Source organism: Neocloeon triangulifer, unplaced genomic scaffold (assembly GCF_031216515.1).
Source record: "Neocloeon triangulifer isolate White Clay Creek 2 clone unplaced genomic scaffold, ASM3121651v1 ptg000001l, whole genome shotgun sequence".
Classification (NCBI taxonomy): Eukaryota; Metazoa; Arthropoda; class Insecta; order Ephemeroptera; family Baetidae; genus Neocloeon; species Neocloeon triangulifer.
Window position 1 is genome coordinate 1,937,964 of NW_026775544.1, and position 27,993 is coordinate 1,965,956.

General features: G+C 38.6%; 3 protein-coding genes across 5 annotated transcripts in view; 2 read left to right on the plus strand and 1 right to left on the minus strand.

Moving 5' to 3' along the window:
• Nucleotides 1-27,993, minus strand: part of LOC132192621 (muscle-specific protein 300 kDa) — a 66,882-nt gene that overhangs the window by 20,067 nt on the left and 18,822 nt on the right. For 2 of the 3 annotated variants that reach the window (XM_059612681.1, XM_059612663.1), the window contains 37 exons: nucleotides 18,920-18,981; nucleotides 18,320-18,415; nucleotides 18,173-18,256; nucleotides 18,022-18,114; nucleotides 17,788-17,963; nucleotides 16,859-17,135; nucleotides 16,231-16,353; nucleotides 16,028-16,174; nucleotides 15,630-15,965; nucleotides 14,884-15,085; nucleotides 14,608-14,825; nucleotides 14,284-14,424; nucleotides 13,929-14,223; nucleotides 13,285-13,661; nucleotides 12,854-12,988; nucleotides 12,664-12,798; nucleotides 12,449-12,610; nucleotides 12,176-12,396; nucleotides 12,009-12,117; nucleotides 11,638-11,862; nucleotides 10,751-11,281; nucleotides 10,127-10,406; nucleotides 9,668-9,921; nucleotides 9,301-9,612; nucleotides 9,031-9,230; nucleotides 8,715-8,976; nucleotides 4,951-8,646; nucleotides 4,750-4,889; nucleotides 4,112-4,637; nucleotides 3,885-4,044; nucleotides 2,539-3,612; nucleotides 1,972-2,149; nucleotides 1,725-1,920; nucleotides 1,530-1,604; nucleotides 1,047-1,199; nucleotides 595-962; nucleotides 263-539 (listed from right to left, as the gene is read on the minus strand). In XM_059612681.1, the coding sequence (XP_059468664.1) occupies nucleotides 263-539; nucleotides 595-962; nucleotides 1,047-1,199; nucleotides 1,530-1,604; nucleotides 1,725-1,920; nucleotides 1,972-2,149; nucleotides 2,539-3,612; nucleotides 3,885-4,044; nucleotides 4,112-4,637; nucleotides 4,750-4,889; nucleotides 4,951-8,646; nucleotides 8,715-8,976; nucleotides 9,031-9,230; nucleotides 9,301-9,612; nucleotides 9,668-9,921; nucleotides 10,127-10,406; nucleotides 10,751-11,281; nucleotides 11,638-11,862; nucleotides 12,009-12,117; nucleotides 12,176-12,396; nucleotides 12,449-12,610; nucleotides 12,664-12,798; nucleotides 12,854-12,988; nucleotides 13,285-13,661; nucleotides 13,929-14,223; nucleotides 14,284-14,424; nucleotides 14,608-14,825; nucleotides 14,884-15,085; nucleotides 15,630-15,965; nucleotides 16,028-16,174; nucleotides 16,231-16,353; nucleotides 16,859-17,135; nucleotides 17,788-17,963; nucleotides 18,022-18,114; nucleotides 18,173-18,256; nucleotides 18,320-18,415; nucleotides 18,920-18,981 (12,296 nt within the window). The remainder of the gene's footprint in view (nucleotides 1-262; nucleotides 540-594; nucleotides 963-1,046; nucleotides 1,200-1,529; nucleotides 1,605-1,724; nucleotides 1,921-1,971; nucleotides 2,150-2,538; nucleotides 3,613-3,884; nucleotides 4,045-4,111; nucleotides 4,638-4,749; nucleotides 4,890-4,950; nucleotides 8,647-8,714; nucleotides 8,977-9,030; nucleotides 9,231-9,300; nucleotides 9,613-9,667; nucleotides 9,922-10,126; nucleotides 10,407-10,750; nucleotides 11,282-11,637; nucleotides 11,863-12,008; nucleotides 12,118-12,175; nucleotides 12,397-12,448; nucleotides 12,611-12,663; nucleotides 12,799-12,853; nucleotides 12,989-13,284; nucleotides 13,662-13,928; nucleotides 14,224-14,283; nucleotides 14,425-14,607; nucleotides 14,826-14,883; nucleotides 15,086-15,629; nucleotides 15,966-16,027; nucleotides 16,175-16,230; nucleotides 16,354-16,858; nucleotides 17,136-17,787; nucleotides 17,964-18,021; nucleotides 18,115-18,172; nucleotides 18,257-18,319; nucleotides 18,416-18,919; nucleotides 18,982-27,993) is intronic. The other variant, XM_059612672.1, reaches the window with a different exon arrangement.
• The window catches only part of LOC132192709 (UBX domain-containing protein 1), a 49,587-nt gene continuing 23,337 nt past the window's right edge, over nucleotides 1,744-27,993 (plus strand). The window contains exon 1 of the mRNA XM_059612797.1: nucleotides 1,744-1,896. The gene's annotated coding sequence lies outside the window, so the exon portion shown is untranslated. The remainder of the gene's footprint in view (nucleotides 1,897-27,993) is intronic.
• Nucleotides 24,284-27,944, plus strand: LOC132196531 (engulfment and cell motility protein 1). Its single transcript, XM_059619264.1, has 5 exons — nucleotides 24,284-24,474; nucleotides 24,529-26,204; nucleotides 27,115-27,290; nucleotides 27,351-27,484; nucleotides 27,689-27,944. The coding sequence occupies exons 1-5, from the start codon at nucleotides 24,465-24,467 to the stop codon at nucleotides 27,856-27,858; spliced, it is 2,166 nt and encodes a 721-aa protein (XP_059475247.1). The 5' UTR covers nucleotides 24,284-24,464; the 3' UTR covers nucleotides 27,859-27,944.

Genomic DNA, 27,993 nt, shown 5'->3' on the forward strand with positions numbered 1-27,993 from the left:
TTGGTGAAGTGTCCAGAGAAATTATTAAAAACTTGCAGCTGAAAGTAATTTATTTTTGAAGGTATGCAACTTGCACAAATTTGCTGCAACTCTGGTTGCATAATCTTTTAACGGCAGGCGTTTTTTTTTGTTCAATCATTTTAATATTTTGTGCAGAATAATAATGCAATTAATTAAAAACCCGTTTTTTAAATAAATATATTCATAAATCTGATAATTTAAATTAGATACAATTAAAATAATTCAAAATGATATTAAATACCTGAGCTCTCTTGTATAAAGTGTCATATTGCCTGACAAGCTGATTGAGCAGCTGGTCGATTTTAGCACTCCTCTCTGGTAAGCCTTCAGCTCTGTCCTTCAACAGGCCAAAGTCCTGCTGATGATTGATGACGTCATTATGGGCCAGTCTGTAGGACTGCAGTTGAGCTCTCTTTTCATCCAAGGTGGTCCAGAGGACGATTTCCTCAGGCAACTGCGGTTCAACATCTTTCAGCCACTTCTTCATGTGGTCACTCAATTCCTCGAAGTTTGTCCACCTGATTAAAAAAATTAATTTATAATTCGGTTATTTAATAAAAGATAAATACAAACCTTGAGAGTTTCTCCTGCAGTTTCTTTTCAGTTCCGGAAACTTCATCGAACAAAGTCTCCAAGGCCTGCTGGAGTTCCTCCAGTTGCAGGCGGATGGCCTCCCTGCCCTCGACAGCAGTGAAGGGGTAAAGTTTCTCTCCCAGCTCGACCGTGGTGTTGATCAACTGCATGGAAGCGCCCTGTTCACCGAGCAACTCGCGCAGACTGGCCAGCTGCTTCTCAACATCGTTTTTGGTGCTCAGACTTTTGGCGTCTATGCTACGGTAGTATTTGTTTTGTGCGTTTGCAAGCCACGTTGAGGCCTGTTTGTACTTCTCCAGGTACGCCTGGTGGTCACTCGCAGCTTGCTCACATTTCTTCAAAATTTCCTTTAAAATATTAAATTAAATTTATTGTTTATTCCTCAAAAATTAACTAGATATTTTAAAAATAATAACAAAAAAAAATTTTACTTTAGCCGTTGATTGGATTCCTTGGAATCGAGAGGTGATTTGCTGGATGTTGACCGAAATCCTCGATTCTCCAGTCACATGGGCCAGCTCGGTTGCGTCATCACTCATTTTGTCAAATTCCAACTCATTCTGTTTGAGCGTCAGGAGCATGGTCTAAAAATGTTATTTCCAAAATTAATTTTGCACTTTGAAAAATTTTTAAATTTGGCACATCTAGCTTGATATAGAGAAAGACAGTTGAGTGCAATCGAAGGATTGTTGCCTGTGAAGATATTATATTTTACAGCATTTTGTCCCAAAAATGAAGTGCTGCTAAAAATGAGGAAGAAAAATTGTGTGTGCAAAAATAAGGATTAAGGTTGAGTTGAGAGAGTCTTCTAGTTACTTGTTGTCATTCTAATCTACTCAAAATTAGATAAGAAAAATACAGTGGTGCAGTGAGCGAGAAAAGTGCGCGTTATGAGGAGCGTTTTGTCTTCTTACTTGTTGCAGATGTTCTGCGAGAACAACTGTCTCCTTCATATCCCTGTACCTGCTATTGGTCGCTTTAACTAGTTCCTATAAATTTTGCACAAAAACTCATTCTCAATTTATTTTTCAACAATAATTTGTGTTATTTGTCATACATGAATATAGTTTTAAAATCACTATAAATGCATCTTGATTAATTTTTATTACCTTGTATTTTTCCAGTTGCTCCTCCTTTTCCTCAAGGGTGGACTTGTGTGCGTAGTTTTTGAGCGCGGCCTCGGTTTCGCTGAGCCACGCCAAAAGGCGCTCGAACGACAACTCGTACTCGGACCACTGCTGAATTCGCTCCTCCAAGCCGTGCTTCATATCGCTCAGAGAGGTAACGAATTTGTCAAACTCAAATCTTTTGTAGATAATTTAGAAATTAAATTATTGTTTTTAAATAAATCCATACTTCAAAGTGGACAGGTCTCGTTCCATAGCTTCTTTGGCTCTCGGGGGCAGTTTTGATTGATTTCTCTCAATGTGCTCGGCAAGCAATTTGAGAGTGGTGGTACCCTCAGTCAGGGAATTCTCAATGTCGACAACTTTGGCTAGGCGTGATTGCAGGGCTGATTTGTTACCACTGTAATCTGTTTTGACCAAAATATTAAATTTTCAAGCGTTAAAATCATTTCAAAAATTTAAAGTAAGTTTTAATTTGAAATAAAAGGAACTTAGTCATATGTACTACATTTTGGGAAATTGGATTTTCAGAGTGTTTTTCAAATAATTTAGTTTGTAAAAGGCTGGGGAATTGAGAATAAATAAATTTTAAAATTTCTTCTCTTTTTCAATTTCATTTTAACTCTTAAATAGATTTATTTCAACGTTAAAGTTAAAAATTGTAATTATTATTAAATTCAAATCAATTCAAATAAATTCCAATAAAATGTAATTTACTTTTACTTGTTAAATGATAGAAAATATATTTAAAATTAGGAAAAAAAATTATATATATTTAATAAAAATAAAATCAAACCTGCAAGTGCAGACGACCGTTCCCAGAGCTGCTTTTGATAATCCTGGTGCGACTTTTGCAAATCGTGGAAAACCGTGAACGCGTCCAGTGACTCTTCAAGTGCCGCAATATTCATCAGGAAGTTGTTGACTAACTTCTCATATCTATCATTTATCTGCTGCCCAGCTTTGAGAGTCTCACTGTTGCCAAAATTGGAACTTTGAGACAACGCCTTGGCTTTATCGCAGACGGTCTCGATGATCCTCTTGTGACTCAGGACGTCTTGCAGAACGGCCTTCTGCTTCAACAACTTTGACCTGAGCTCTTGCGTCGAGGTGGACCAGGCAGTGGGCTCGTTTTGCAGGGACTTTTCCATGTTGTCCAGCCAAGCCAGGGTCTGTTGGAGCATTTCATTGTAGCTGCTCCACTGCATGGTCTCAGCCTCGTGCTTTTTCTGCTGGTCGGCGATTTGTTCCTCCAGTTTGTCCCACCTCTCGCGCAATACCCTCAGGTCTTGTCTGATTTTCTCTCTGCCCTGAGAGGCCGTGTCTGCAAATAGACGCTCACCTAACGCGGTCAGGGTGGACAACCTGTGGTTGGCGTTGTCCCTTTCGAGGGATAGTTGTTGCAACAACATGGCCTTTTCGTTGATGTTGCTCTTGCTCTTTATGTTGTCGTACTTTCCCTCCAAATCGCCGAGCCACGCGTCCACACTAGCGTACTTCTCGTCGTACGAGTTGTGCTCGTCCACCAGAGTCTGCCAGTTGTTGATGACCTCCTTGCTGAGGACGTGCAGCAACTGGTACCGGTTGCTGATTTGCGAAATCAGAGGCTTGATCCTCTCAACGCCGCTCGAGTGCAGCAAGGAATGAGAGGCGTCGGTGAATTCATCGATCTCCTTTTCTTTGGTCAGAATTGTTTCTCGGATGTCTTTGATGTGGCTGAGCACCTCCTCCTTCTTGTTGGCCGACTCTTGCAAGGGCTGCTCACGGAAAATGGCCTCGGTGTGTCGGAACCACTTAGTGTGCTCGTCCAGTTTTACTTCAAATTCGTGCCACTGCTTCAGACCACTCTTCAGTTTGGCCTCAATCACGTCTATTAAAAGAACATTTTATTTTCAATTTTTTTTTTATATACTTTGATTTTCTCTTAACAATCAAGTTTTTTTTGACAAGAATAACAATTATTGATGGGAAATATAAGGCAAAATTAGCACGCAGAAAAATTAGTAAAAAGGTGCTTAATGATTTATATAAAAATCTTCATTTGTAATTTATAAATTTTTTTTAAATAATATAAAAATCAAACTTTTGTTTTTATATATTAATTTATAATTATTGTCAAGTGATAAATCAAATAGCTTTTACCTAGAGAGCTAATGTGTTCCTTCAGCATTGTCTCCAAGTCAATTATTTCCTTTTCCAGTGCTTCAACTCCCTTTGAGGCAGTGTTGGCGCACACATCATTGCACATTTCCCTCAGTTCCGACAAGTACCTCTGGCCTACCTCCTCGTTTTGTCTCAAAGACTGAAAGTTTCATACAAAATTTTGGATTATAAATAAATTTTAAAATTTTAATCAAATCGAAAACTACCTTCACAGAAGAAAGGCGTCTGGCGATGTCAGACTTCTCTCCGCTCACAGTGTCGCACTCGCCTTGTTTTTCAATTTCAACAACAATCCAGTCGTGCACAACCTTGCAGTGCGAGTTGTAGTTGTTGTGCTCCTGAATGCACTTTTCCAGCTTGTCGTGCAAATTCTGTGACTTGATCACGATGTTTTTGAAGAGCTGTTTGATTGAATCAAGGTAGCCGTTGAGCGAGGTGTCCTGCGTCTGGTCGACCAGGTGCTGGGCGGTGTTGCACACCGACTCCACCAGCAACTGATGCGACATGATTTCCTGGTGCATGATTTTGTGGTTCTGCAGCTGGGCGCGTTTCTCTTGCAGAGAGGCTTTGAGCTCTGTGTGCTGCTGCATGGCCCTCTCGATGTCCCGCAGCCACTTGGTGAGCTGCTCTTGGGCCATGGAGAATTCAACATATTGCATCAGGCATTGCTCCAATTTGTTAGACGAGGCTTGAAGATCTTCACAGAAGCTGTCCCAGAGTGTTCTCAGCGTCCTAAAAGTAAAATTTTATTAATAATGTGATTTTGTTGCTTTAGTGATTTTTTTTTAATTTTAATATTTTATTGATTTATGAATTAAATTATTATTTTTCATTATTCACTTACTTCAGTTGTTGTCTTATAACTTCACGACCATCAGGAGAGGTGTGAGCATACAACTTTTCTCCAAGCTCAATCAATGATTCATATTTACTGCTCTCCGTATTTTTAACCTCAACCAAATCTCTGATCTTCCTTTGACGATCCTAAAGAAATTAGAGCATTACTTAATTTTAGTGAAAAATTAATAATGAAATTAAAATTTACTTGTAAAATAGCAAGGTCTCCAACCACAACGCTCAGAAGCTTCAGCTGCTCCTCAACCATCGCGATCCAATCAAGGAATTTAGCTTCTTGGTCGTTGAACGACCTATGCTCTTGAACAAAAGTCTCGTATCTGCCAACAGCTTCCTTAACTGCGTTCTTCAAGCCTTGGTATCGGGTTACAAGTTGGGAAACTTTGACTGTCAATTCAGTCTCGCCTTCGATTCCAGAACTCTGCTCTGCCAAATCGGTGAACTGGTCTGCTTTAGCCCAGACCTCCTCTTCGATCAGACGCAACTTGTCCAGCTGCGTTTGCTTTGCTTCAAGGGAGTTTTTGAGACTCTGGTCACGCACCTGCGTCTCCTTTTGCTTCACCCACATGAGTAGAGCATCAACGGTGGCCTCAAACTGTGACCATTTGCTGCATAGCTGGTTAAGCTGAGCTTGAATTTGCAAGCAGTGCTGTAGGAAATTCTCCCATGCGTTCCGGTGCTCCTCAAACTCATTGTGCAAAGCTGGGTGGCCGGAGATTTCAGTCTGCTGGAGAACAACCTGGAGCTGCTCCTGGCAAATTCCAATCAGTCTATCTCCTTCTGGCTTTTGCTGAATGAGACTCTCGACGACCATCAGTTTGGCGTCCGCACCCTCTTTCTCAATGGCTGTTTCAGTGACCACGCCGGCTTCAGCCTTGCAAGATGTCAACCAGTCCTGGATTTTCTCAAAGTGCTGCTGCAGCAACTCGTGCTGGTCCACGTACTTTTCAGCCGTGCCTATTTTCCTGTTGATTCTTTCAGCCAGCGTTTTGTATTCGGCCAGGATTTCGTCGAATTTGTCTCTGGCCTCATTGTCCGAGAGAGCTTCGATTTTGGCCTCCATTTGGGAGAAAATGTTGCTGTGCGTGTCAATGTCCTGCGCCGTTGACTTAAAAACGTGCATCAGAGCCTTCTTTTCTTGAAGGGTTGCCCTCAATTCCACATTCTCCTCGCCAGCTTTACGTCTCATCTCTTCTATCCACTGAGTTACCTGGTTGTAGCTATCATCGAACGACGACCTCTGGATCATGATGGCCTCCATTCGCTTGCCGATGGCGTTGGCATCGTCAATCAATGCTTCAGAAATGTCTCTCAAGCTTCGCAGCTCTGTTCTGATGGCCTCTCTGTTGTCCGGAGTGATTCCGGAAAACAGGCAATCACCTCTCTGAACGGCCGTGTTGAGCAAAGTCTGGCCAGCTTCCTTTCCGTCCAAGAAGGACTTCAAATCCTTCAACTTTGACTGATAGGTCAAAATGGTCTTAGGACCGACAGCTGGCAGGGAATTAAACGAATCAAGCTTTTTCTTTGAATCATCGATCCAGTTCTTTACATCCTGCACTGCCGCATTATAATTAGCTTGATTGGTCTCAATTTCTTGCAGACGATCGATGTGGCCGTTGATGAATTTGACTACTGCATCATACCGACTGGTTAGGTGTTGGACATACTGGCCGATGCGGGACTCTGGCTGTCTCGCAGTGATTTCTTTCCCGCAGCTATCCAATTTGTCGATGGTGGTTTTGAAGTTTTCAACCTCCGTTTTGAAATGTAGATTGTTTCTAATGTTTTCTCGCAATTCAGGCAAATTAACTTGATTGACACTTTCAGACCTGACGCGGCCTTCCACGTCCCTGAGCCAGGAGGTGACAATTTCAGAAACTTGCTCGTACTGCGTCCATAGCTCGATGTTATGCTGAAGAACGTCCCTCGTTTCAGTATATGAGTTTTTAACAGCGGCAAATTCTCTCATGAGCTTTGACTTCTCGTTCTCGAACTCGGCCACTTTGTCCGCAGACAAAACGTCCATCAACATGCCAAACGAGTTTTCCAGCTCGTTTTTCTTGCTCTCGCACTCGGTGATTGCGCCTTCGACATCCTTCAGAGTTGAAAGTTTCACCTCCAAATTGTATTTGTCGCTGCTCGCCTCTGGAGTGCACCATTGGAGCTTCTCCTTGATGAGCCCCACAGCACGCTGAAGAGTGCCAAATTTTTCATTGTTGAATTTAGAGAGGAAAGTAGACAAAGTTCCATCGGTTTTGTCAGCTTGACTCCTGACTGTTTCGAAACGTTTATGCAAAGCGTTCAGGTCCTTGGCCGCCGAAGAATCAGCAAAGGCAGAGTAACTCCTTGTAACATCACTAATTTTATCCCGCAGGTCTTTGACTTTACCGTCGAGATTTTCCAAATCATTTTTAACAATTTTGCATTTTCTCAGACGCTCAAGAACCTTTGCATTGTCCCCTGAAAGGTCATCGCATGACATCAGAGCCTCGCGCAATTTCTCCAAATCGTCACTAATTTTCTTTGAGTCAACTTTGAACTCTTTTTCCTTCTCTCCAATCGTTGAGGTTAATGAGTCAAGATTGTCAGCAATGCTCTTTATGTGGGCAAACTCTTCATCAAGCAACTTATTCAAAGTCTCCAGAGTTGGAATCGGTCTTCCCTCCGTAAGCTTCAAAAGCTGCCCAGTTTTCGTTACTATGCTTGTTTTGATATTGTAATTATTTCCCAGTTCATCCTTGTATTTATTGAGTTGGTTTACGCCAAGTTCGATATTGGATGGATTTTGCACCGCGTTGGTCAAGCCCTCGCACGTTTCCCTCAACCAATCCTGAACGATGCCCTTGCACTCTTCAATGTGCTTCCAGATCATGGCCTGCGCGGCCAAATTCTGCGTGATCTTGTTGATCTTTTCAGTTGTCTGGTGAACTCCTTGGAGGGCTTCGGCGTAAGCCGTCTTAATGCTGGTGACGTTCAGTCCAAGAGGGGCTCCTTCCTGCACCAGGAACTTGCCCTTGGCGTCCATGACGTCCAGCGAGGTTTTCGCCCTGGCCAGATGTTCAAGAGCGTGTTTGATCTTGTCCTGGGCAATGGTCAGTTGCGTTGAGTCCACGGGCTCCTCTCCCACCTCGGTGATAGTATTTTTTCCCACTTGGATGGCAGCGACCGCCTTATTGTTGCACTCCTCGAACTGGAGCCAGGTTTGCTGAATGTCAGCGTACTTTGCCGTGTAGTCGTTCAGCGTTTGGTTGGTTTTCTCCCAGTTGGAGTCAATGGAAGTAAGAATGTTCTGCACCGTCAACAGGTTGGAGTGGTCCTCCTGCATGATTTTCTTTCCCAAATTGTTCAACGCGTCTTTTTCAGGGCGGGTTAGGAACAGGTCTTGCTGAATTCTGGTTAGGGCGGTCAGCGCCTCCTCCAGTTTTTCGGTGGAGGGAATGTCAGACACTGCGTCCTGAATCTGGCCCTGGAGCCTCAGAATGATTTGGCAAAGAGACTGTTGCATGTTTTGCAACTGAATCCAGTGATTCTGAATTTCATGCTGGGTTTCTTTCTTTGCATCAATTTGAGAGTGAACGTCTGAACAAGCAACCTTCACTTCGTCCACTAATTGTTTAGCCCTGATTGGCTTACCTGACGCAGAATCAGTCACCGTCAGGTTAAACTGGGCGTTGTCGATCTCGGCGGCAAACTTCTCTCTTGGATGTAGATTGTTTTTAATGTTGCCGAGCTCAACGTAAAGAGCTTCGAGCTCCTGTGGTTTTGACTTTTGGGCAATTTGGAATTTGGTGTGGTTGATGAACTCCATGCTCTCCTTATTCCAATTGACCAACTCTGACCATTTTTCCAGGGCACTCTTTTTGTCTTGTAGATTTTGCTCAACCGCCTGAAATTTTTAATTAAAATGTTTTGTAGAATCAAAATTAAAAATTAAAAAAAAATTATTAAAATTACCTGGAAGTTCTTTGTGATCTTGGAGAACTGGTCATTCAGCCGAGCAATTTCATTGGGGCTGGCATTTTTGGCGATTGTTTTCATTTCCTCATGCATGGTGCCCAAAGCAGGCTGCTTTTCAGCCACCTCCTGCAGCATCGAATGGACGGAAAGAAGGGTGGAGTGCACTTTTTCTGTGGGGATATTGTCGATGTGCTGCGATTCAGGGACTTGCTTGTCCAGCCATGCGTTGAAAGTTGCCATTGTAGTGTCAAACTCTTGTCTGAAAAATAATTAAATTTTGCAATTTAAAGAATAATTTTATTAAATTTATTACCTGGTCAAAATAGTGTCAGTTATGGCGTTAGAAGTGTCTCTCAAATTAGCTCCGAGCGCTGCGTACCGAGATTTGATTTCTCCGAGCGTGTTTTTCAAAGCTGCAGCACCATCGAGAGACAAATTCTGGCAAATCTTGTCTGCATTTTGCGTCAAAGCACTCAAGACAAATTGTTTTTCAGACAACTCATTTGCAAAAGCCTGAAATTTTAACAATTATTATTAACATTATTATTCATAAATTAAAAAAAAAAAATAAATAAAATTTTACTTTGAGTTTGGCTTGGTCGTCTTCCAGTTTTTCTCCTCTGTTGTCTCTGTGTTCTTTGATAGCAGCAATTTCTCGCTCTTTGCTGCCAATCCAGTCACAAAGCTCATGAGCAAGTGCGTTGAATTCCTGCCAGGTGTTGACCAACTTCTGCAGCTTGGCGTGTCGTTGGGTCACCTGGTCGTGGAGTGAAGTCCACCTGGAACGGACGGCGTCAACCTCATCTGAGGCATTTGTATGGCACGTGATGGTTTGACTCTTGGTCAGAATAGCCTGTAGCTGCCCAAGTTTCTTTTCACATTCAGCCTCAAATTCCTTTAAAATTTACATATATTATTATTAAATCTAGAATTATATATTTAGAAATTACTTTAGCTGCCTGGAGAAGTTGAATGGCCTCTGGAAGGGTTTCTGGCTTAACAGAAGAAACGGCAATTTTCATTTCTGCCTTCTCGAGCCAAGGCTTAATTTGCTGAAGTCCGTTCTGGTACTCGTTCCAAAGGGCCAAGTCTTGGTTGACAGTGCTGAGCTGGTTGTCGAACATTCGCTTCAACTGCGCCAACTCTCTTTCCAAGTCTTGCACCTCATCTTTTAAAATAGCTGCCTCCTCTTTATCACAGTCACCTGAGTTTAATTTTATTTGTTAATAAAATACATGACCGTTTAACAATGAATTAATTTTGTTTCAGGTAAACCAAATGTTTATGTTTCTGTCTCCTCGCATAGAATTATGCAATCTTCATAACTGGCAAGTAAAGCAAGTTGCCCAATATAAATAACTTATCCTGAAAATTTTAAAATAACAAATTGAAACTGTTTATAGCTGTACCTTTAAGTAGTTTGTTGACTTCCTCCGCTAAGTTTTGCAAAAGATCGATATTTTCCGCGAACTGCGCTTGCAATTTTTGAGCGCGGATTTGCTTTTCCTCAGGATGGCAGTCAGGCGCTGCAATGTGCTGCAAATAGGAAGGCGCTTGCTGCGTCCAGTTTTTCAGTTCGCGAACCTGATTTTTGCACCAGTTCCACCGTTCTTGGAATTGTTCCAGATAGATTGCCTGCTCCTGAGCAGACTCAAGCACAATGTGCAAACGTTTTTCAATATCAGCAACCTAAAAAAAATGTTACAATTAAAGAAGGCTCATAATTTATTGTAAAAGTCATTGAAATTACAAAATTAATCTGGAAATTGAACTTTTTAAAGTAAAAATTGGGGTTCAAAACTGTCAATTTGGAAACTTATAATTTTTCAGTGTTCCACCTGCAGATTATTTTTATCTTATTATTTTCATAAATCTAATTTATTTAATAATTAACCAAGTTAAAACAATACACATGCCCTCTCATCAAAAAATTCATAAAAGAAGATTAAAATTTGTATCTATATAAATGAATTTAAATTAAATTTTTGTCACAAAATGGATCATAAAAAATAAATTTAATAAAGGAAACTTGCCTCTTTCTGCAAAGCAGGCTTCTTCTCAGGCGCCGTCACCTTGCAAAGGGCGGCACAAATGTCTCTCAGCTTCCTGAGCATGTCTTCCGTGGCCTCCCTGAGGGCGATGCCAATTTCCTGCTTGGCCTGCAGGTCGGCCACGATTTTCCTCGGGTCGATTCCGCCCGTTAATCTACTGAGTTCAGCTTCGGCCTGCTCGATCAGCTTGAGGATCTCGTCCTTTTGCTCCTGATACTGGTTCCAGATTTTCTGCGTGCTCCGCAGCGCCTTGAGTTTCTCGGTGGTCTGCGAGTATGCGTCGTTCCACGCGGCACCCAGACTGTCCACTTCGTCCTTGATAAAGGCGGGCGCGTTGGCGTCCTTGGCCAAGTCCTTGCCTTTGTGCATCATGCTCATGATGTTGGCCCTCTGGTCGTCCAACTGCTTGATCGCGGCCTCCTGCTTTTTGATCAGGTTGGCCGCACTCTCTAGACCATCCGGGAAGTTGGACGACGAAGATGTGTCCTTCACCTTCTTGAGCAAGTTGCACACCTGTCACAAAATTTAACTTCAGAATTTGTTTCATCTCTAATCTGTTTCATATTATTTCTTCATTCTAAGTTTTAAAATTCCCCAGATAAACAGTTAATTAAATATATAAACCAATAATAAAATTGATTTCTACCCTGACTTAAAAAAGGCTAAAATTGTGATCCCGTTGGGAGTCAAAATGCAACAAACAGAAATTCAATTGAAGGTCTTTTACTTTTTTACATTCATTAAAATCTTTAATTAAAATAAATATAATTAAAGAAAATAAAAAATATTTTCAGTACTTTTCACAATTGTTTCAATTAAAAACTGGATTGTTATCAAAACGAATTTTGATGGTTTATATTCTATTTTACCTCTCTGACTTCTCGCCTGTAGTTGTAACAGCGGGAGTACACGTCGGTTTTGACAATGGTCAGTTCAATATTGGGCACTAGCCCCTTATATCTGGTCACTAGCGCTTCCAAATTGTTGTGCTCTTGTTGGCTGTTTTCGTCATCACAGTTAGAAGTGAGAAGTTCAAGGGTCTGGACAAGCCATTTGACGTCCTCACGTCTGGCATCTACCCCGTGGCAAATTTCCTATTGAAAATATACTTAATTATGTACTAATTGAAGTTTATTTTCACTTAAAAAAAATTATTTCAAAACTTTTAAAAAATAACAAATATTTTTGTATTTATTAAAAATTTTAAGCATTTTTTAATAATTAAAAAAGGAATGTTTACCTGGAAGTGGCGTCTTTCATTCTCAAACTCTTCCAATGAGTTGACTTCCCTGTTTATACTTTCAATACTCCTGTCCACAGAGTCCATCCATTTTGAGAGTTCATTGAATCTGATACGAAAAATATTAATTTAGAAAATTAGGTTCATTAAATAATGATTTCCATTACTTTGAATGGTATTTCTGCCACTGGGCTGGAATCTCTTGTAATTGTTGTCGGAATGCTTCGATTTTCTCGTTCACGGCCTTCCACTCATTCTGCACAGTCAAAAAACTGTCAAACAAGTCCCTTTCATTTGGCTTCCAGGACGAGTAGCTGGTGCATATCTTTTTGAGCGATTCCAGTCCCTGCTTTGCTTTTCCTTCCACGTCTTGCCGAGCAAAGAAATCCTAGACCAAAAGTATTGTCAGAAAAAAGTAAAATACAAATAAAATAATTTACATTGTGTCTGTTAATGATTTTCCCAATGTCGTCATGCTTGTTAAGCGCCTGTTGTTCGTTGCCAAGCTCAATTTCAACGTCTTTCAAGAACGTCTTGAAGGCACTTTCGTCCAGTCGGAATTCCAGTCTCATTAGGTGCAAAGGCGCATTTGACAAAACATCCTGTATAAATATTTTAATGTTTTACATACTAATTATATTTTTATATCTCAAACCTTCCACTTCTGTTTTAAATCCTCAACATGTTTCTCCAAAACTGCTTTCTCTTCTGGAGGCTGGCAATTTTTCAAATCGCGAGCAGCATTTTCAAAATCATGCAGCCACTTTTCATTGACTTTCTCAAAGAAGCGCTGTAAAGATAAAATTGTATTAACGAATATTTAAAAAATATATAATAAAATGAACCTTGTGTGCTTCCACAGTTTGTTTATTGTCCAGCAATTTGTCTCCCATCATTTGCTCTGCCTGGCTAAGCCAGTTTGAAACAAGCGTTTCTGACTCGGCAAAGCGTTCATGGCACCGTAGCAGTTCATTCAGACGCTGAAAGTTTTTTATTGTTATTTTTTAAATATAATAACCATTCGAAAAAAGTAAAATTTAAATTTTTTTTGTTGCCCTATAAATTCTTAAACCAATTAAAAACAATAGTTTATTCAAATTAAAACCACAAAAACAATGATAAAACAATTATTTTAAAATGAATAAAACTAAACACAGATCAGGTTCTGGAGAAAATAAACAGACAGAATAGTCTTGAAAAATTAATCATTTTTAATTATTGGATAGGTAAATATTTTTTCTGTAGATTATTCTTTTTATAAATCTTAATATTATACCTGTTCCCAAGATTGGGAAAGTTGAACAACTTCTGTGAATCTCTGGTTCAGTTGGCTCATCTTTGATTTGAAGGCGCTGGTGTCGATTCCTTCAGTGTTGTGCAACGACTTGATGATGCTCTGGTGAACCTTGTTTTTGCTCTCGAGCATTGACTTGTAGTAGAAAGTCCTTAGGAAGAACGCTTTGTGCTTCTCCAACTGCTCCTGGAAGAATTCGCGATCACCGACAGGACTGAAGCTGTTCAGCAATGATTCGGCTTCGTCCAACCACTGCGAAATCTCCGCCTGTCCAGTTTCAAGAGACTCGTACTGCACCAAAATTTGGTGGAAAAGATGCAGTTGGGTCGGAATCAGTGCTCGGACTCTAACCAAAGATTCTGAAATTTGTATTAATTAAATTCTAAGGATTTATGCTTTTTTTTCTTGAAAAAAAAAATTATTTTGCAAAATTGTCAAAAGTTTAAAATCCAGTAGATTTTGAGAGCCAAATTATTGAAGTAATTCCATACAAACAATTTTTTTTTATAAATGAATTTTTTAGATAAATCATAATAATTTCAGATATCCCATGTTTAAACAGAAACTAGCTTTAGAAATTCAAGAGATTAAGTCTGACCTTTTTAATAATAAGGTTATTTTGTTACCTTTTTCTTTCTTTAAAGTAATCATGATGCGGTCCACCTCCTCCCTGGAAAGTTCAGAAATCAATTCCTGGAACTTCTTGCTGACTGACTTGAACAGGTCCTCTGTGCTTTCCATCTCATGCTGCAGCTGTTGCAGTTTTTCACCGTAGGCCTTGATGTTCTGAGTCGAGCCCAGTTGGGAAGAGGCGAGAATGGACTCTGCATTGCGCAGCCACGCCTGCAGTTTGTCCACTCCGGCTTGGTACTCTTTTCGGTTTCGTAAAATGTCTCCAGCGTGCATGTATTGCTTCACCATCTAAATTTTAAAATATTTATTTTCCTTTTTAAAATTAATTAATTTTTATATGTGACTTACGGGGAAGAGTTCCTCCCATCTTGTGGACAGGTAATTAAACTTGTCTCTAAGGTCAAAGGCGATGGGATCATCGCAAGTCGCGATCAGAAATTGAACAGCGTCCGAAATGGCCTGGAACTTGTCCTTCCACACACTCAGCTCCTAAAAATAGTTAATTTACCATTTAAAAATAAGAATTTTAAATGTTTCTTATAATTTAATTTTTAAAGAAACCCACAAAGAAAACACACCCGCAATAAATTGATGGAAATAAATGCAAAAATCAATAAAATAATTTGAAAAGAATAATTATGAAATTTTTAATATTTTAATATATTTCCTCACTTGGAAGTATTCCATCTTCTCAACTTCAGAGAGACGCAAAACGTTATAGGCCTGTTCCACCCAGGCTTCGAACTCGACAGATCCCGAGTTCCACTTGCGCCAGTAGTTGATGACCTCTTCCAACATGCTTTGCACGCAGCGCAGCTCCATTGAAACGTTTTTCCATCTCTCGCCAGTGTCGCGCATGAATCGGTCAATATTGTTTTTCTCTTTTTGATCTAATAGATGATTTTTTTAGGTAAAGAACTAAATTTAAATCAAGTTGATTTTACTTACCAACTTTTCCTTCAGTAATGTACTCTTCGACAACTTGTTGCATGTCTTGGTAGGCTTTGTTGAATTCCTGGAAGATGCGATTCCGCGAGACGAAGTTCTTGTACTGGTCCAGCAGCACTTGCACTCTGTCCTCATATCCATACTTGACCGTCCAGGCTCGCAGCTTGTTCTCGGTCAGGTGTAGGAAGGCGATCAGACAGCACTTAGAAAAAATGGAGAAAAAAATAGCTATGATAAAGATTTATTTTCAAATTCGAATCCAATGCAGTAGGAAAACGATTCTTTTTGAAAATAAATCTGAATGCAAAATTTAAATTTTTATAGCTTCTCAAAATGGAAAAAAAGGTCCACGTTACAGTTTTAAATTTTCTCAACAGCCCTCGTCAGAAAATTGTAAGGAAATGAGGCAACCCCAGATGTAAATTTTGTTCCTTTTTTAATAAAATTATTTAATAATTAAATTTGAAAGTCGTTTGAGCTTTAAAAATTAAATTTTAAATTGCACCCATGCCTTTTGTTTAAAACGATATCACGATTCAAAAAGATAAATTTTTTAACCAGTTAAAATTTTAGTTTTTTTTTTAAGATTCACAAAATAAGATTTAAATAGAATTATCTATTAAACAAAAATTTATTTATCTAAATTAATCATAGCAACCTTTAAATGTCTCAATGGATTTGAAATTAATAAATTATTTGTAAGTGCAGAAAAAAACAATTGCTCCACTTGAATTGGGGTCACTCACCTTGTGCTCCAGGAACTTCAGTTTGACGCGGCGTTCGGCGGCCATGGGGCCGACGGCGTCCAGTCTGCTTGCAATGTCGTCAAGCTGCACCTGAGGAACGCTCTGCGTCAACGTGCTCCTCAGTGCCGACTCGAACTTGCTCTGCACGTTTGGCAATTCCGCAAAGAAGGCTTTGTGCTCCTCCAGTTTGCGGCTGATGATGGTGGCCGTCTCTTCGTTCATCAATTGGGGGATGTCGTCGTTGAAAATCAAATTTTCGGCGTCGCCCAACCACTTGCCCACTTCTCCGAGGGCGCCTGGCAGGTTGCTATCCAAGAACCACTGCCAGTAGCGGATCTAAAATAAAAATTAATTTTATGCAAATTAAAAAAATCTTAAATTTTGGATTTTTTATTTACTTGTGATTCGAGTTTGGCCCACAGTCGCTCAATCTCCCTCCAAGACTCGAGGGTGATGGCGACCATGCTTTGGGTGTCAACAAGTTTCTTCAGTTTTTCAAACACCACTTGTTTGAGCTTGAAATTGTCCTTAAACGTCACAAAATCCTACAGAAATTCCAAAAATTTTAATTGGATGAAAATTTTAATATGAAAAATCTTACAGAGTAATTTTTGGACAAAGTCTTAGTCTGGACGTGGTGCTCCAAATATTGTGTTTTCTGCATCAGCCATTCCACCAGCTCACTGTACTCTTCCTGAATTTCTGACAAAGTACTCGCCCCGGCCTAAGAGGAAAATAGAAGCAAAATCAAGATTTATTTTGTTCACTTTGCAATTTTTGTAAATACAAGATTTTTTTTATTCTCTTTGTCAACCTGTTAATTTAATAAATTTAAATTACAATTAAAATAAGAAATAATTCATTTTTTCCAAAGTATGTGTTTGCATAATATTGAATAAAAAAATATTTTTCTGTAAATAAGAACATTTTTACTCTCAATCACCCCAACCAAGTTTTTTTTCTAATTTAACCAAATTTAAATCCAACATCAATAATACATTTGAATTTCCAAAGTTTATTTCCCATTTAATTTTCCAAATTTTGAAGTAAAGATTAAATTTTTAACGGCGCTTATTTTTCTCTCCAAAGATTCAAGATTGAATATTTTTCAAAAATAAAAACAAAAAAATTTCATGAAAAGCTTTTCAGCAGGTTTTTTTTATTTTTTCCTTTCCTTTTTTTTCTCAAACTATTTGCAACAACTCCATTAATAAAAAATTTAAGCTCACGCTTGGTGCGGGGTATTTGTGCAGGAACTGCGCGACGTAAGTCATGATGGACTTCTCGTCGGGACGGTCAACGTCCACGTCCTCGGGGTCGAGCAGTCGGGCGATGCCCAATTCACTCTCGGCCACGTGGAAGGCCGTCTCGAGGCGGTCCCGGTTGGTGCCGCGGTTCAGACTGGCCAAGTCCAGTAGGTTGGCCTTGATGGCTTCGATGATGCCCAGGAAAGCGTTGCCGTCTCTCCAACTCGGTCCAAAGTCTTTGACGACAACGTTAAACGAGCTGTGAAAAGAATGAGAAAGGTCAATCTTTGCATGACAATGGACCGCACGTGTGTTTTTTACAATTAAAGGTGGCGTTACTTGAACTTGGTCCAAACGGTAAATAGGGCAAGGGAAAAATTGGTGTGAACTCTTTCAATATAGAATTTAAACTCAATACTAAAGTAATTGCGTTGCTTACTTTTCAGTACATTGATTTAGTAAATTAAGTAAATTAATAAACTCTATTAATTTTAATTATTTATCTTCTTAGTTCTTATTAAAAATAATTATTGCTATAGTTGTTTGTTAATATCATTAACTAATTATCGACAGTTTGTAAATCATTTTGCTCAAACATAGCACTAATAAAACATCTAATGGAAGCGACTCATGAGTTTTTTTTTCGAAGTTTAATGGTTTTAAAAGATTGACCCACAGCTATTTTAACTTATTAAAAAAAAATATAAAAAAAAAATACGAATTGAAGCTTTCAAAACAACTATTTCATGACGTATTATAATTTGCTTATTTATAATTATTAAAAATTTTGTATATAAAAAATTATAAAAATAAATTTATTACAAATTTATTAATGTAAAATTTTAAATAAAATTACGCAAAACAATTTAATGTATTAAAAATTTACACCAATGTGAAAAAATCAAACTTACGGTGGCATCGCATTCTGCACCCATGTAAGCATAGCCTTTTTAGCGCCAGCGTTTCTCTTGTCCGGAGTCTTCCTGTGTCCGAAGGTCTCAGGGCTGGAGGCGTCACCCCTGAGACTCTCGAGACTACCAGCATAGTTGTGCCCAAGAGACTCCAAAACTCTTGTGTTTTCCTCAATCTGAATACAATTATATTTGAATCTGAGTATTTATTTATTTTATTTTTAAATCTCATACTTGGAAGTACAGAATGATGGTCCAGATGAGACCAAGAACCACAGGAGGTCTTCCATCAACCAAGTCAGTCGCGTTGATGTTGACCAATTTAATCTGGGGACGAGGTTGGTTAATTTTATTTTTACTCTGGTAAAAAGCAATAAATTCTCACCTTTTTGTTAGTTAAAAATGTTAAGGCAGTATTGGCGTTGCTAAGAAAATGAGGCCGCTTCAGGTTACGACCTTTTTCAACCGGCTGGAATTTGAGAATTATTAGAATGTTTTCACCTGACGAGACGTAAAATTTTATTTTAATTACCAGTCTCTCTCCCGAAAGCACTTCTAACAGAGCGAGCAGTCTCGTTCCATCTTTCAAGTCGTCAATTAAGTCATCGACTCGCATCGGTGGAATTCTCTGCAAAATTTATTTCAACCTTTATAATGGTGATAAATAATTAAATTAATATGCAAATGGAAAACTTTTAAGCCAGAACAAAGAAGCAACAGGATGGTCAATTCTTATTTACATTAAAAAAATGAATATTGCATGGTTTAATAAATAAATATCAACATTTATAAAAAAAAAACTGTTTGTAAGAGGTTCAAGTTTTGGAAATTTAAAAAAAAAAAAAATGACAGAGGTTCCATTGCGAAGATCAGGAGGAAATATGTATGTATATAGGGAGGAAATTTATTTAACAAAATACGATCAGCTGTTTGTAAAAGTTACAGGCGACAATTTTTCAAATTTAATGAAATATATGTTTAAATGTGTTGAAAATCTGGAAATAAATGAAATAGTAAATATTTATTCTGAATGGATATAAAATATAATTTGCTATTAATTAGGTGTTAAATTTATATTTATGCAAACACTCGGGCGGTGTTAAGTAATTTTTATTGCTTCCAAAATATTTACCTTGGAGAGATAAGAGTTGATCCAGTTGACAAAGGTCTTCTTTTGAACGCGCTCTTGCTCATCTGTAATCATACAAGTAGTAAAACGTGAGCTCCTCGTATTCGGATGTTTGTTATTTGCCGAACAAACGGCGCGGTGCTAATAATAAAGTATTAACCTCGCAACTCATCAATCATTCGCGAGACTAAACCACCAGATAACTCTGTCACGAAGAGACAAAGCGCGTTTGTTATTTATTATCACCTATGGCTCGGAAAGGATTTTTTTATTGCATGTCGATTTTGGGCATTTTGTTTTTTCTCTTTCGTCATTGAATGAAGTTTTGGGCTGACGTAGTTAGGAAAGAATTTAATTGCTTCACTTTAAGGTCAGTGCTCATTTTCTTTGCAAATTACGGCGGCGCTTTGCACTTAGTTTGTAATAATAATGAGCCGAAATTGAGCGTGCGTCATGTTGACTCCTTGCATTAATTATTGCTGTATTTCGTCGATGATCTCATGTCAGCCCTCGATAAACTTAAGCAACTAGAAAATTTCTCTTTCAATAATTAACTTAAGCAATTTACTGTTAGAAGTTATTTAATTTTTTACAAAATAATTTCTGTCATAGTAAAAACGCTGATATTTTTTTACAGAATATAAATTTCCAATTAAATAGATATTTTTTAATTTAAATTCGTTTCCAAAATTTAGGGATTTCACGACTAGATTTAAAAGTTCGTGTTAAATTTCTCTTCAAAAATGTAAATTTAAATTAAAAATGAGAAAGCTCTTGAAAATAAAATTTCAAATCTATACCTATCAGATATTCAGTTTTTTTCCTTTGTGTAATTTTTAATCTTCATGGCATACATTATATTTACAGTGTTGCAATTAAATTACTAAAATTACTTCTTCCAAGCCAGTATTTCTTTTCTTCCAACGCCCAGTTTGTTTCCAATGATACGCCATGCAAACAGAATAAAAAATATTTGCTTGGCGTTCCAAGTACGTGTCTGTGTGGGTCGTTGAATGCAATTTGGACAAAGAACCGCCGCCTGCGCCCAACACTTAAAAATTATCCTTATGCGAAATTTCAGCAAACAGGCTTATGAGTGAAATTGCCGCGCCAAACTCGTTCCTTTTAGCGAATTATCGATCAAGTTTGTGACGCACAAAGGCAAATTTATGCACGTGCTGACTGTTCAAATCCCTTTTTTACTAAATATATTCTGGTTTCGGTCTCGTGTGTGTTATTATTATTAAATTTCACAGAGAGATCAAGAGTGGGTTTCTTTTGCAGAAAATCGCTGCGAGGCGCGGCGCCATAAAACATCCAGACTCTCGCTCGAAAATAATATTATGGAAAATGTTTTACGGTGGTGAAACGATCGACTGGATGAATCTGCTCGCGTCTGCACTTTTTTATTTGTTTGTGGCACGCAATAAAATTAATTTCGCCTCGAGTTAGCTCTTGAAAGGCGATTTATAGTATTGCTATCATATAAGTGTTTGAACTTGCAATTACGATTCAATTAATAGCGTTTTGAAAAAAAGATTTTATTTGGTTAATTTCGTTAATATATAACCATTAATTCAATATTCTCCATTCACAGAGAGACATTTTTTTAAATTGTTGTTTATTGCTCACCAGGCATTCTTTCCCAATAATACATCATAAATACTAAATACATTCAACAATTTCAACACTTACATCTCTTTTACTTACACACAATTTACTGATAAAAAAATCATATGAAAAGAACCTATTCAAAATCATAAATAATAGCGAGATGAAAGTCATAGACTAAGTTGCTGCGACTTTTTTCTCATTAGTTAACTTTTACTATTCTTTTGCTCTTTTTTCAGAGGAGATTGATCAAAGAGATTAGTTTCTTATTTGCCACTAATTTAAGTTTATTTTATTTAAAATATAATGCAATAAAATATTAAATCGTAGAATCAACGTCAACCGAAGAACCACAGTGGAAATAAATTTATTTTTGCAGTTAAATTTTACATGGAAAAGAGGTATTGCTTTTATTTGATTTTGTGTAAATGCATTAAAGAAATAACAAGAGTTTGGCCAGTCCCGTCTTCGTTTGAAATAAAAGTAAATTAACTTTAAATTTATTAATTCAATATAAAATCCGAAAAGATATTAAAAAATTTAAACAAGTTTAATTTGTATTTAAAAACAATAAATACGAATTTTAATGTAACATATATTTATCCATTTATTAATATTGGAGCTTTGTTACATTCATAAAATAATAATACCCACTATATTGTCAAACAATACAATAGTTAAATTATGTGTCATTAATTTTCTATGATTTCTACACAAATGCAAAGTCAATTCCTGGGTGTAATTTTCAAATAAATAAATTTCTCCTATTTGCAATTCATTACATTTTCAATTTTTGCCATTTTCTGCCTCTCCGTGACTGTTATTTTTCAAAGGATATTCCTGAAACTAAATGCTAATTTTTGTATAAAAATTTATTCATTTAAAATTAATTCAACTTAGTATTATATGATTCAGAAGATTGGGAAACCCATGAAATTTATATGTTTCCACCTTACCTCTCAACTGAAGAAATAACCTCTACAAAATATTTAAAAGGATTTCTTCACAAAACCAGTTTTGTCAATTCGAATAATCCGCTTCCTTTAAAAACAATCCCTTTTTTATTTCATTTTTACGCCGGCTCTAAATTTTACCCTTTTAAATGATTTTATTGTCGCCTATTAAACACGTTCCATTCATATTTATAATGAGCTGGACGGCCATGCCCCCTGCACAAGGCCGTCGCAAAAGTGCCTCTCCGAAACAACAAAAGTCTGTTTTAACATAAGACCAAGGGCAAAGAGCGAAACGCTTCCATCAACAATTAGATTATAAGGCAGACTGAGCGTGGGTGTCAGAATCGTGAGGGTGTATATCAAAATTGGTGCATCTCGTTTTTATTATTTTATAGAGCCAGCGGCGGACGGACGGACGGACCGTCTCACCTTTTCGCCGGGGCCGGCTAGCGCGAGCTGCCCACACACTTGCATCATCGCCTAATATAGTTATTACGTAAGCGCCTCAACGACTCGCGTATGAACATATGTTGAATTTGAGTATCACGTTTATTTATTTATTTGGAAAAAATGCAAATCCACCTGTGAGAGTTCGAGTAACCTTCTTCTGCAGTGACGATAGTTTTTTTTTTATAAACACAAAGGCGCCGTGACTTGGCTCACTTGGCTGCATTTTTACCTTATTTATGCAGTACGTGGGTTTAACTCAAGAAATTGTTCTTTCTTTGTTTTTGTTACACTTGAATGAAAAAAAAAAAAAAAAAAAAAAAAAACAGCGGAAACCTTGAATGTACAACACTTGAAAGTGCAGCAAACGCTTAAGATGTGACTACATTCTCGATAAAACACTGAATAGGTAAAATTCATCGAGAACTCGGAGAAATTGAAATGAGTAATTTATAACCTTATTATTTATTTATTTCATTGTTTTTACGTTTGTTAATTATTTATCAATAAATTTTTAACTTATTTTATTCGAAAATAAACCAGACTAAAAATAAATTTTTAGTGATTGTTAGTCAAGATAAATAAGATAATTTAATTTGGCAAAGCACCTTGGCACGAGCGTTGCAACAATAATTATCCGGCATCAGTTAAAAAAAATGTTTTGTTGCCGTTTCATCACAGCACGCTGACGTTTGTAAAAAGCGAGTACGTGCCGCGAAAAGTGCAAGGAGATTTGAAGTAAAAAAATGTTCGCTGCCGGCGATGAAGATTAAAGTGATGAGCAGGTGCTGCTTCTTCTTTTCTACTTCGTGAATTTCGTTTCTCAACCAACAACTTGGCACGATTTGCCTGCTCATTTTTAGAGTCCCTTGTTATTTTGACACTATGATACATTAATTTATTAAATAAATCACGCCCGCCAAGAAAAATAAAAAAGTACGGTCGGTTTAAAATTCAATTGAATAAAAGGTGCGCCCGCAAAAAAATTCATGCACGCATCTCGGTGCTCTTTGAATTAACTCAAGTTTTTCCTCGTAGACGCTGAGAGGGTTTATCTTTTATTAGGCAGTGACATCATATGACAGGATTGCGTGCCTTTATTTCTTCTACATTTATTCCATTTTTGGCGCAGATGTTTCATTTGTCTAAAAATTCGATGAGCAGAGGGTGCAGCTTATTTTTTAAATGTCGAGTCTGACTTTTTAATTTATTACCACAAGGGAAGTCAATGTGGGACGACAGGCCAATTAAATAAAGGAAGCCAACGCATTCCCTTTGAGTTTTGCCGAGCAGCACCTGTTTTGTTGGTTGACGGTGACCCAATTCCGCTCTATACAACTTTTTTCGAATCGCCAACAACCAAAGTTTACTCTTTTCGTGAAATATTTTTAGTTTGGACGGGATTGAAGTTTTATCGATTATTTATTATAAAAATGAAGGTGCAGATTAATATCCATGCATTACCGAACAGTTACAGAATATGCACATTAATTAGAAAATTATTTTATTTTCAATAATAATTAAATAAGGACTGGAGCTATGGGGACGAACAATTATATAAAAAAAACCTAAAAATAAAGTTTCTCCTCATCCGCCTTCATGCATTGCGCCCAAAATCAAAACTTAAATAAGTCTTCCGTAAACACATTCTTAATTGTGACTGCATGGTAACAAATATTGTTTTAAAATGAAGCGAATAAGTTTTAAAATAATATCTTTAAAAATAACAAGTGTTTTAGTACGCTCAATTAAAATTTTTACGATATCCTAAAAAAGTCTTTTGTTGTTATGTCTCATCAAGGATGACCAGTTACAATTTACCAAAAAATATGTGTTTTTTTTTCAGGATATTCAAAAGTTTAAAAAACTTAATAAATTATTTTTCATAAAAAATATTTATGCACCTTACAATGTATTATTTCTGATATTAAAAAATACAGAATTTATTTCATGCAACAAAAATAATACAACAATATTCAAATTTCAAAACATTTTCTGTCCTTTTTAAAATTTTTTTTATTTAGTATTGATAAGAAATGAGAATTGAATTTTATAATAAAATATAATAAAAAAATAATTGAATAATGATAAAAAAATATTTTCAAATGATAAATAAATGTTATTTTACGTAGCTTCGAAAATCTTATTTGGCGACAACGCTGCCGTTCGCATCATTTTAAGAATTAAACATATTATGTTAATATTCATGCAGAGGCAGTCTCTATGTTTAATATGGGCTGGGAGCTCTGCAAGCAGCTGCTGCCGGCTGCGAGGATGCGGAATAAAAGAACGGCTCGCTCAAGGAGGGCTCGCTCGTCGCGTTTCCACGCAAACATGCGCACTAGCTCGCGACTCCTCCATTAATTCTCATTCAGTCGCAAACATCGGTGAGGAGGGCTGGGTCGGCGAGCAGGAAATGCCCTTTTCGCTTTGAAGGGGGCCGAGGATCGCGTCCGAAAGCGCCCACAGCACTTCCGCTCAACTTCGGACACCCGTGCGAGCGTCCGGCGCCGAAAAATCGCTCCGTTCGACAGATGCGCAAACGTAAACACTGCTTTGTTTATTAAAATAATTCCCATCTGAAAAGTAAGAAAACAGCGACGATGCCTGCCGCCAAGGACTCGAACATCGTCAAGATCGCGGTGCAGATGAACAACCACACGCCGCGGCTGATCGAGTTCAACCAGAAGCAGCCCCTCAACTGCATCATCCAGGAATTGTGCAACCACTGGAGCATCGAGGACGCCGAAAATTACGCCCTGCAGACGGACGGCCCGCACAACAATTACATCACGGAAAAAAACAGGGTGGACATTCGCAACGGATGCATTCTTCGGCTAACCCTTTCGGCGGCCAAGACCACCTCCGAGATCCTGCACAAGATCAACGGCGAGTCCGAGGCGGACAAACTGTCCGCTCTGGAGAAACTGTCTCAACTCAGCACGGACAACACTTTCGCCGAGGAGTTCATCAACAAGCAGGGTTTGAAACTGGTGACCACCCTTATTGAAAGTGGCAAATTCCAAAACGTCATGCTGGCCCACCTGCTCACGTCCTTCGTCGAGCTGATGGACCATGGAATTGTTTCCTGGGTGGTGTTGGAGGCGCCGTTTGTGTGCAAAGTGTCGGCGTACATCAACGACGCCAGCATCCAGGACAACATGGTCAAGCAGTCGGCGTTGTCCATCGTGGAAAACGTGATTTTGAACAGCGACAAGTACCTGCTGGTGGAGAAGGAAATCACAATTACCAATTTGGTGCGCCACCTTCAAAGTTCGGTTCCCGCGATCAGGCAGAACGCGATGGCGTTGATCAACGCCCTCTTCATGAAGGCGGACGAGCTGAAGAAAAAGTCGCTGGCGGGCACTCTGACCTCCAAGCAGGTGCGGCACGTCATCGAAAGCCACATTCTCCAGGGGGGCGCGGTTGACTCCGACATGGCACACCAACTGTACGTCCAGCAGACGCTGCTGTTCAACCTTCTGGAGCCGCGAATGCAGACCAAGATGGACCCGCAGGATCAGGATGCGTTGAGCAAAATCAAGGAGTTGCGACGGATTGCGTTCGATACCGACCAGGACAATAGAGACTCGGCCGCCAAAAAGACCGCCACCTTTAACAAGGACTACAAGAAGTTGGGCTTCAAGTGTGACATTAACCCGGTCTTGGACTTTACAGAAACACCCCCTGGACTTCTGGCGTTGGACTGCATGTACTACTTCGCGCGCAACCAGCAGGACAACTACATGAAAATCGTCCTGGAAAATTCGTGTCGGGCCGACGAGCACGAGTGTCCCTTCGGAAGGACGAGCATTGAGCTGACGAAATTATTGTGCAGCGTCTTGCAAATCGGCGAACCGCCCTCGGAGCAGGGACAGACGTACCACCCCCTGTTCTTCACGCACGACCACCCCTTTGAGGAGTTCTTCTGCATTGGAATCGTCTTGTTGAACAAGACGTGGAAGGAGATGCGCGCCACGGCCGAGGATTTCGTCAAGGTGATGAGCGTCGTCCGCGAGCAGATCAAACGCGCCCTGGACGCGCAGCCGTCAAACATGGAAAAGTTCAAACTGCAGCTGCAGACGCTGACCTACTCGGACATCACGCAGCTCTGGCAGCAGGAGCAAATCAACCGCGAGGAGTGGGAATCACACGCCAGACCTGTGGTCGAGCTCAAGGAGCAGATTATGCCCGAGATCATGGACCTCATCAAGCAGCAGAGGCTTGGCTTTTTGGTTGAAGGAACACGTTTCACAAAACAGTCCAAAGGACAGGTAAAAAAAAAAAATAAAAAAATAAAATTATAACTTCATTTATTTAAAGTATATTTTTGATAGTTTTTCTTGAAATATAATAATATTTTAATAATATCATATATTTTTAAATTTCACTTAATTTAATTAAATTAAATTAATGTGTGGCAAAGTGGTTAGTGCGCTTGGCTGATAGTCTGGAGGCCTTGGGTTCTATCCTGGCTAGGGTCAGGGCTTGAAAAAGTTCTGATTCTGACCAGCTAGTTCACAGGACTACAGAAAATCATAGGAGGTGCATTAATCACTGCGACAGGCAGATTCGGGAGGAATTGCAGGCATTTCGTCTGCAATTTCGGCTATGCTGTCTGGTGTTTTCTGCGGTTTCCATCAGACATTCCAGGCGAATGCCGGCATAGTTCCCATTCATAGGCCGCAGCCGCTCACCTTCCTCATCCTTCAAATTCCCAACATACAAACCCATCCTACACTCCCTTCTCCCTGGCCCAGTGGGTCGCAAGGTCACCGTGTTATCGGCCTCGAAAGGGGAGAATCCGAGTTATCGGCCCCTGCGATTTAGCAGCCTGTCTGCTACCGCTGGTGCCTTTCCCAAGAGGGATAAACAATTAAAAAAAAAAAAAAAAAAAAAAAAAAATTTCTTTATTCAGATAATCAGTCTTAAATACATTGTTAAACAGATATTTTTTAATTTTATTTATTTTAATCCGGTGATCTAAACAATGTAATTAATATTGTTAGAACTAAAATTATCAAATCGTTTTTGTTGGGCTTTTGAAATTATTGCTTTTAAACGATTAACTAAAAATTTCATTTATATAGAAAGAAATATTAAGCTTAATGTTAAGAGTTCCTATAAATGATGTATATTATATATATTTTTTTTTTAATTTTGTGCCTGTTATTTTGATTTCAGAGGTCCAAGTTCAAATTTTGGTATGTGCGACTCTCACCGAACCACAAAGTACTGCATTACGGTGACTGCGACGAGAAAAGCGCCCCCGCGCTTGAGGAGCTGCCCAACAAGCTGGCGGTTGTTGATATTAAGGATCTGGTCACCGGCAAAGACTGCAGGCCCAACAAAGACCTCAAGTATGTTTAATTTAAAAAAAAATAATTGCTGGAAAAATACTAATTGATTAAAATTTACAGAAAAAAGGCTGCGTCCCAGCTGGCATTTTCGTTAATTTTGGAATCTCAGTCAGTGGAGCCAACCACCCTCGATTTTCTCGCACCTGATGAGCTAGTCTTTGATTATTGGACTGACGGAATCAATTCTCTACTTGGTATGTTAAAATTTTTCAAATTCCTAAAAATCTTAAAACCCCATTTAATAGAGTTGCTAAATTTCTGTCCTATAAGAGGCTTATTTTTTTTTTAAACGAAAGATAATAAATTGGATTAATGATTATCTAAACTATCCTTATTATGTTCAAATTTGAAACTAATTAAAATTCTTTATGAAAAATATTTCTAATTTTTTATTTTAGGTAAGCCGATGGTGAGCAAGGAAATGGAAAAAGATCTGGACACTCTACTCGGAATGGAAATCAAATTGCGCCTACTCGACGCTGAAGGGGTGGACATTCCACAGGACCCGCCGCCAATTCCACCCCCTCCGAGCAATTACGAATTTTGCTACGAGTACGAGGTCAAATAAATGTACAATTTCCTTCAAAACCCCAAATTTTCTATGTGGATGGTGCAATATTGAGTAAAGATCTGAAATCAGCAAGTAACTGTCGTCTCTCTTTATGCAAGAGATTGTATTCTGATATTTTAAAGCGTAATTTAA

Excerpts from the sequence above, each read along its gene's own strand:
- LOC132196531 (XM_059619264.1), top strand. Across the intron at positions 26,205-27,114 it reads CAAAACAGTCCAAAGGACAG|AGGTCCAAGTTCAAATTTTG; the intron begins GTAAAAAAAAAA and ends TTTTGATTTCAG. Across the intron at positions 27,485-27,688 it reads CGGAATCAATTCTCTACTTG|GTAAGCCGATGGTGAGCAAG; the intron begins GTATGTTAAAAT and ends TTTTTATTTTAG.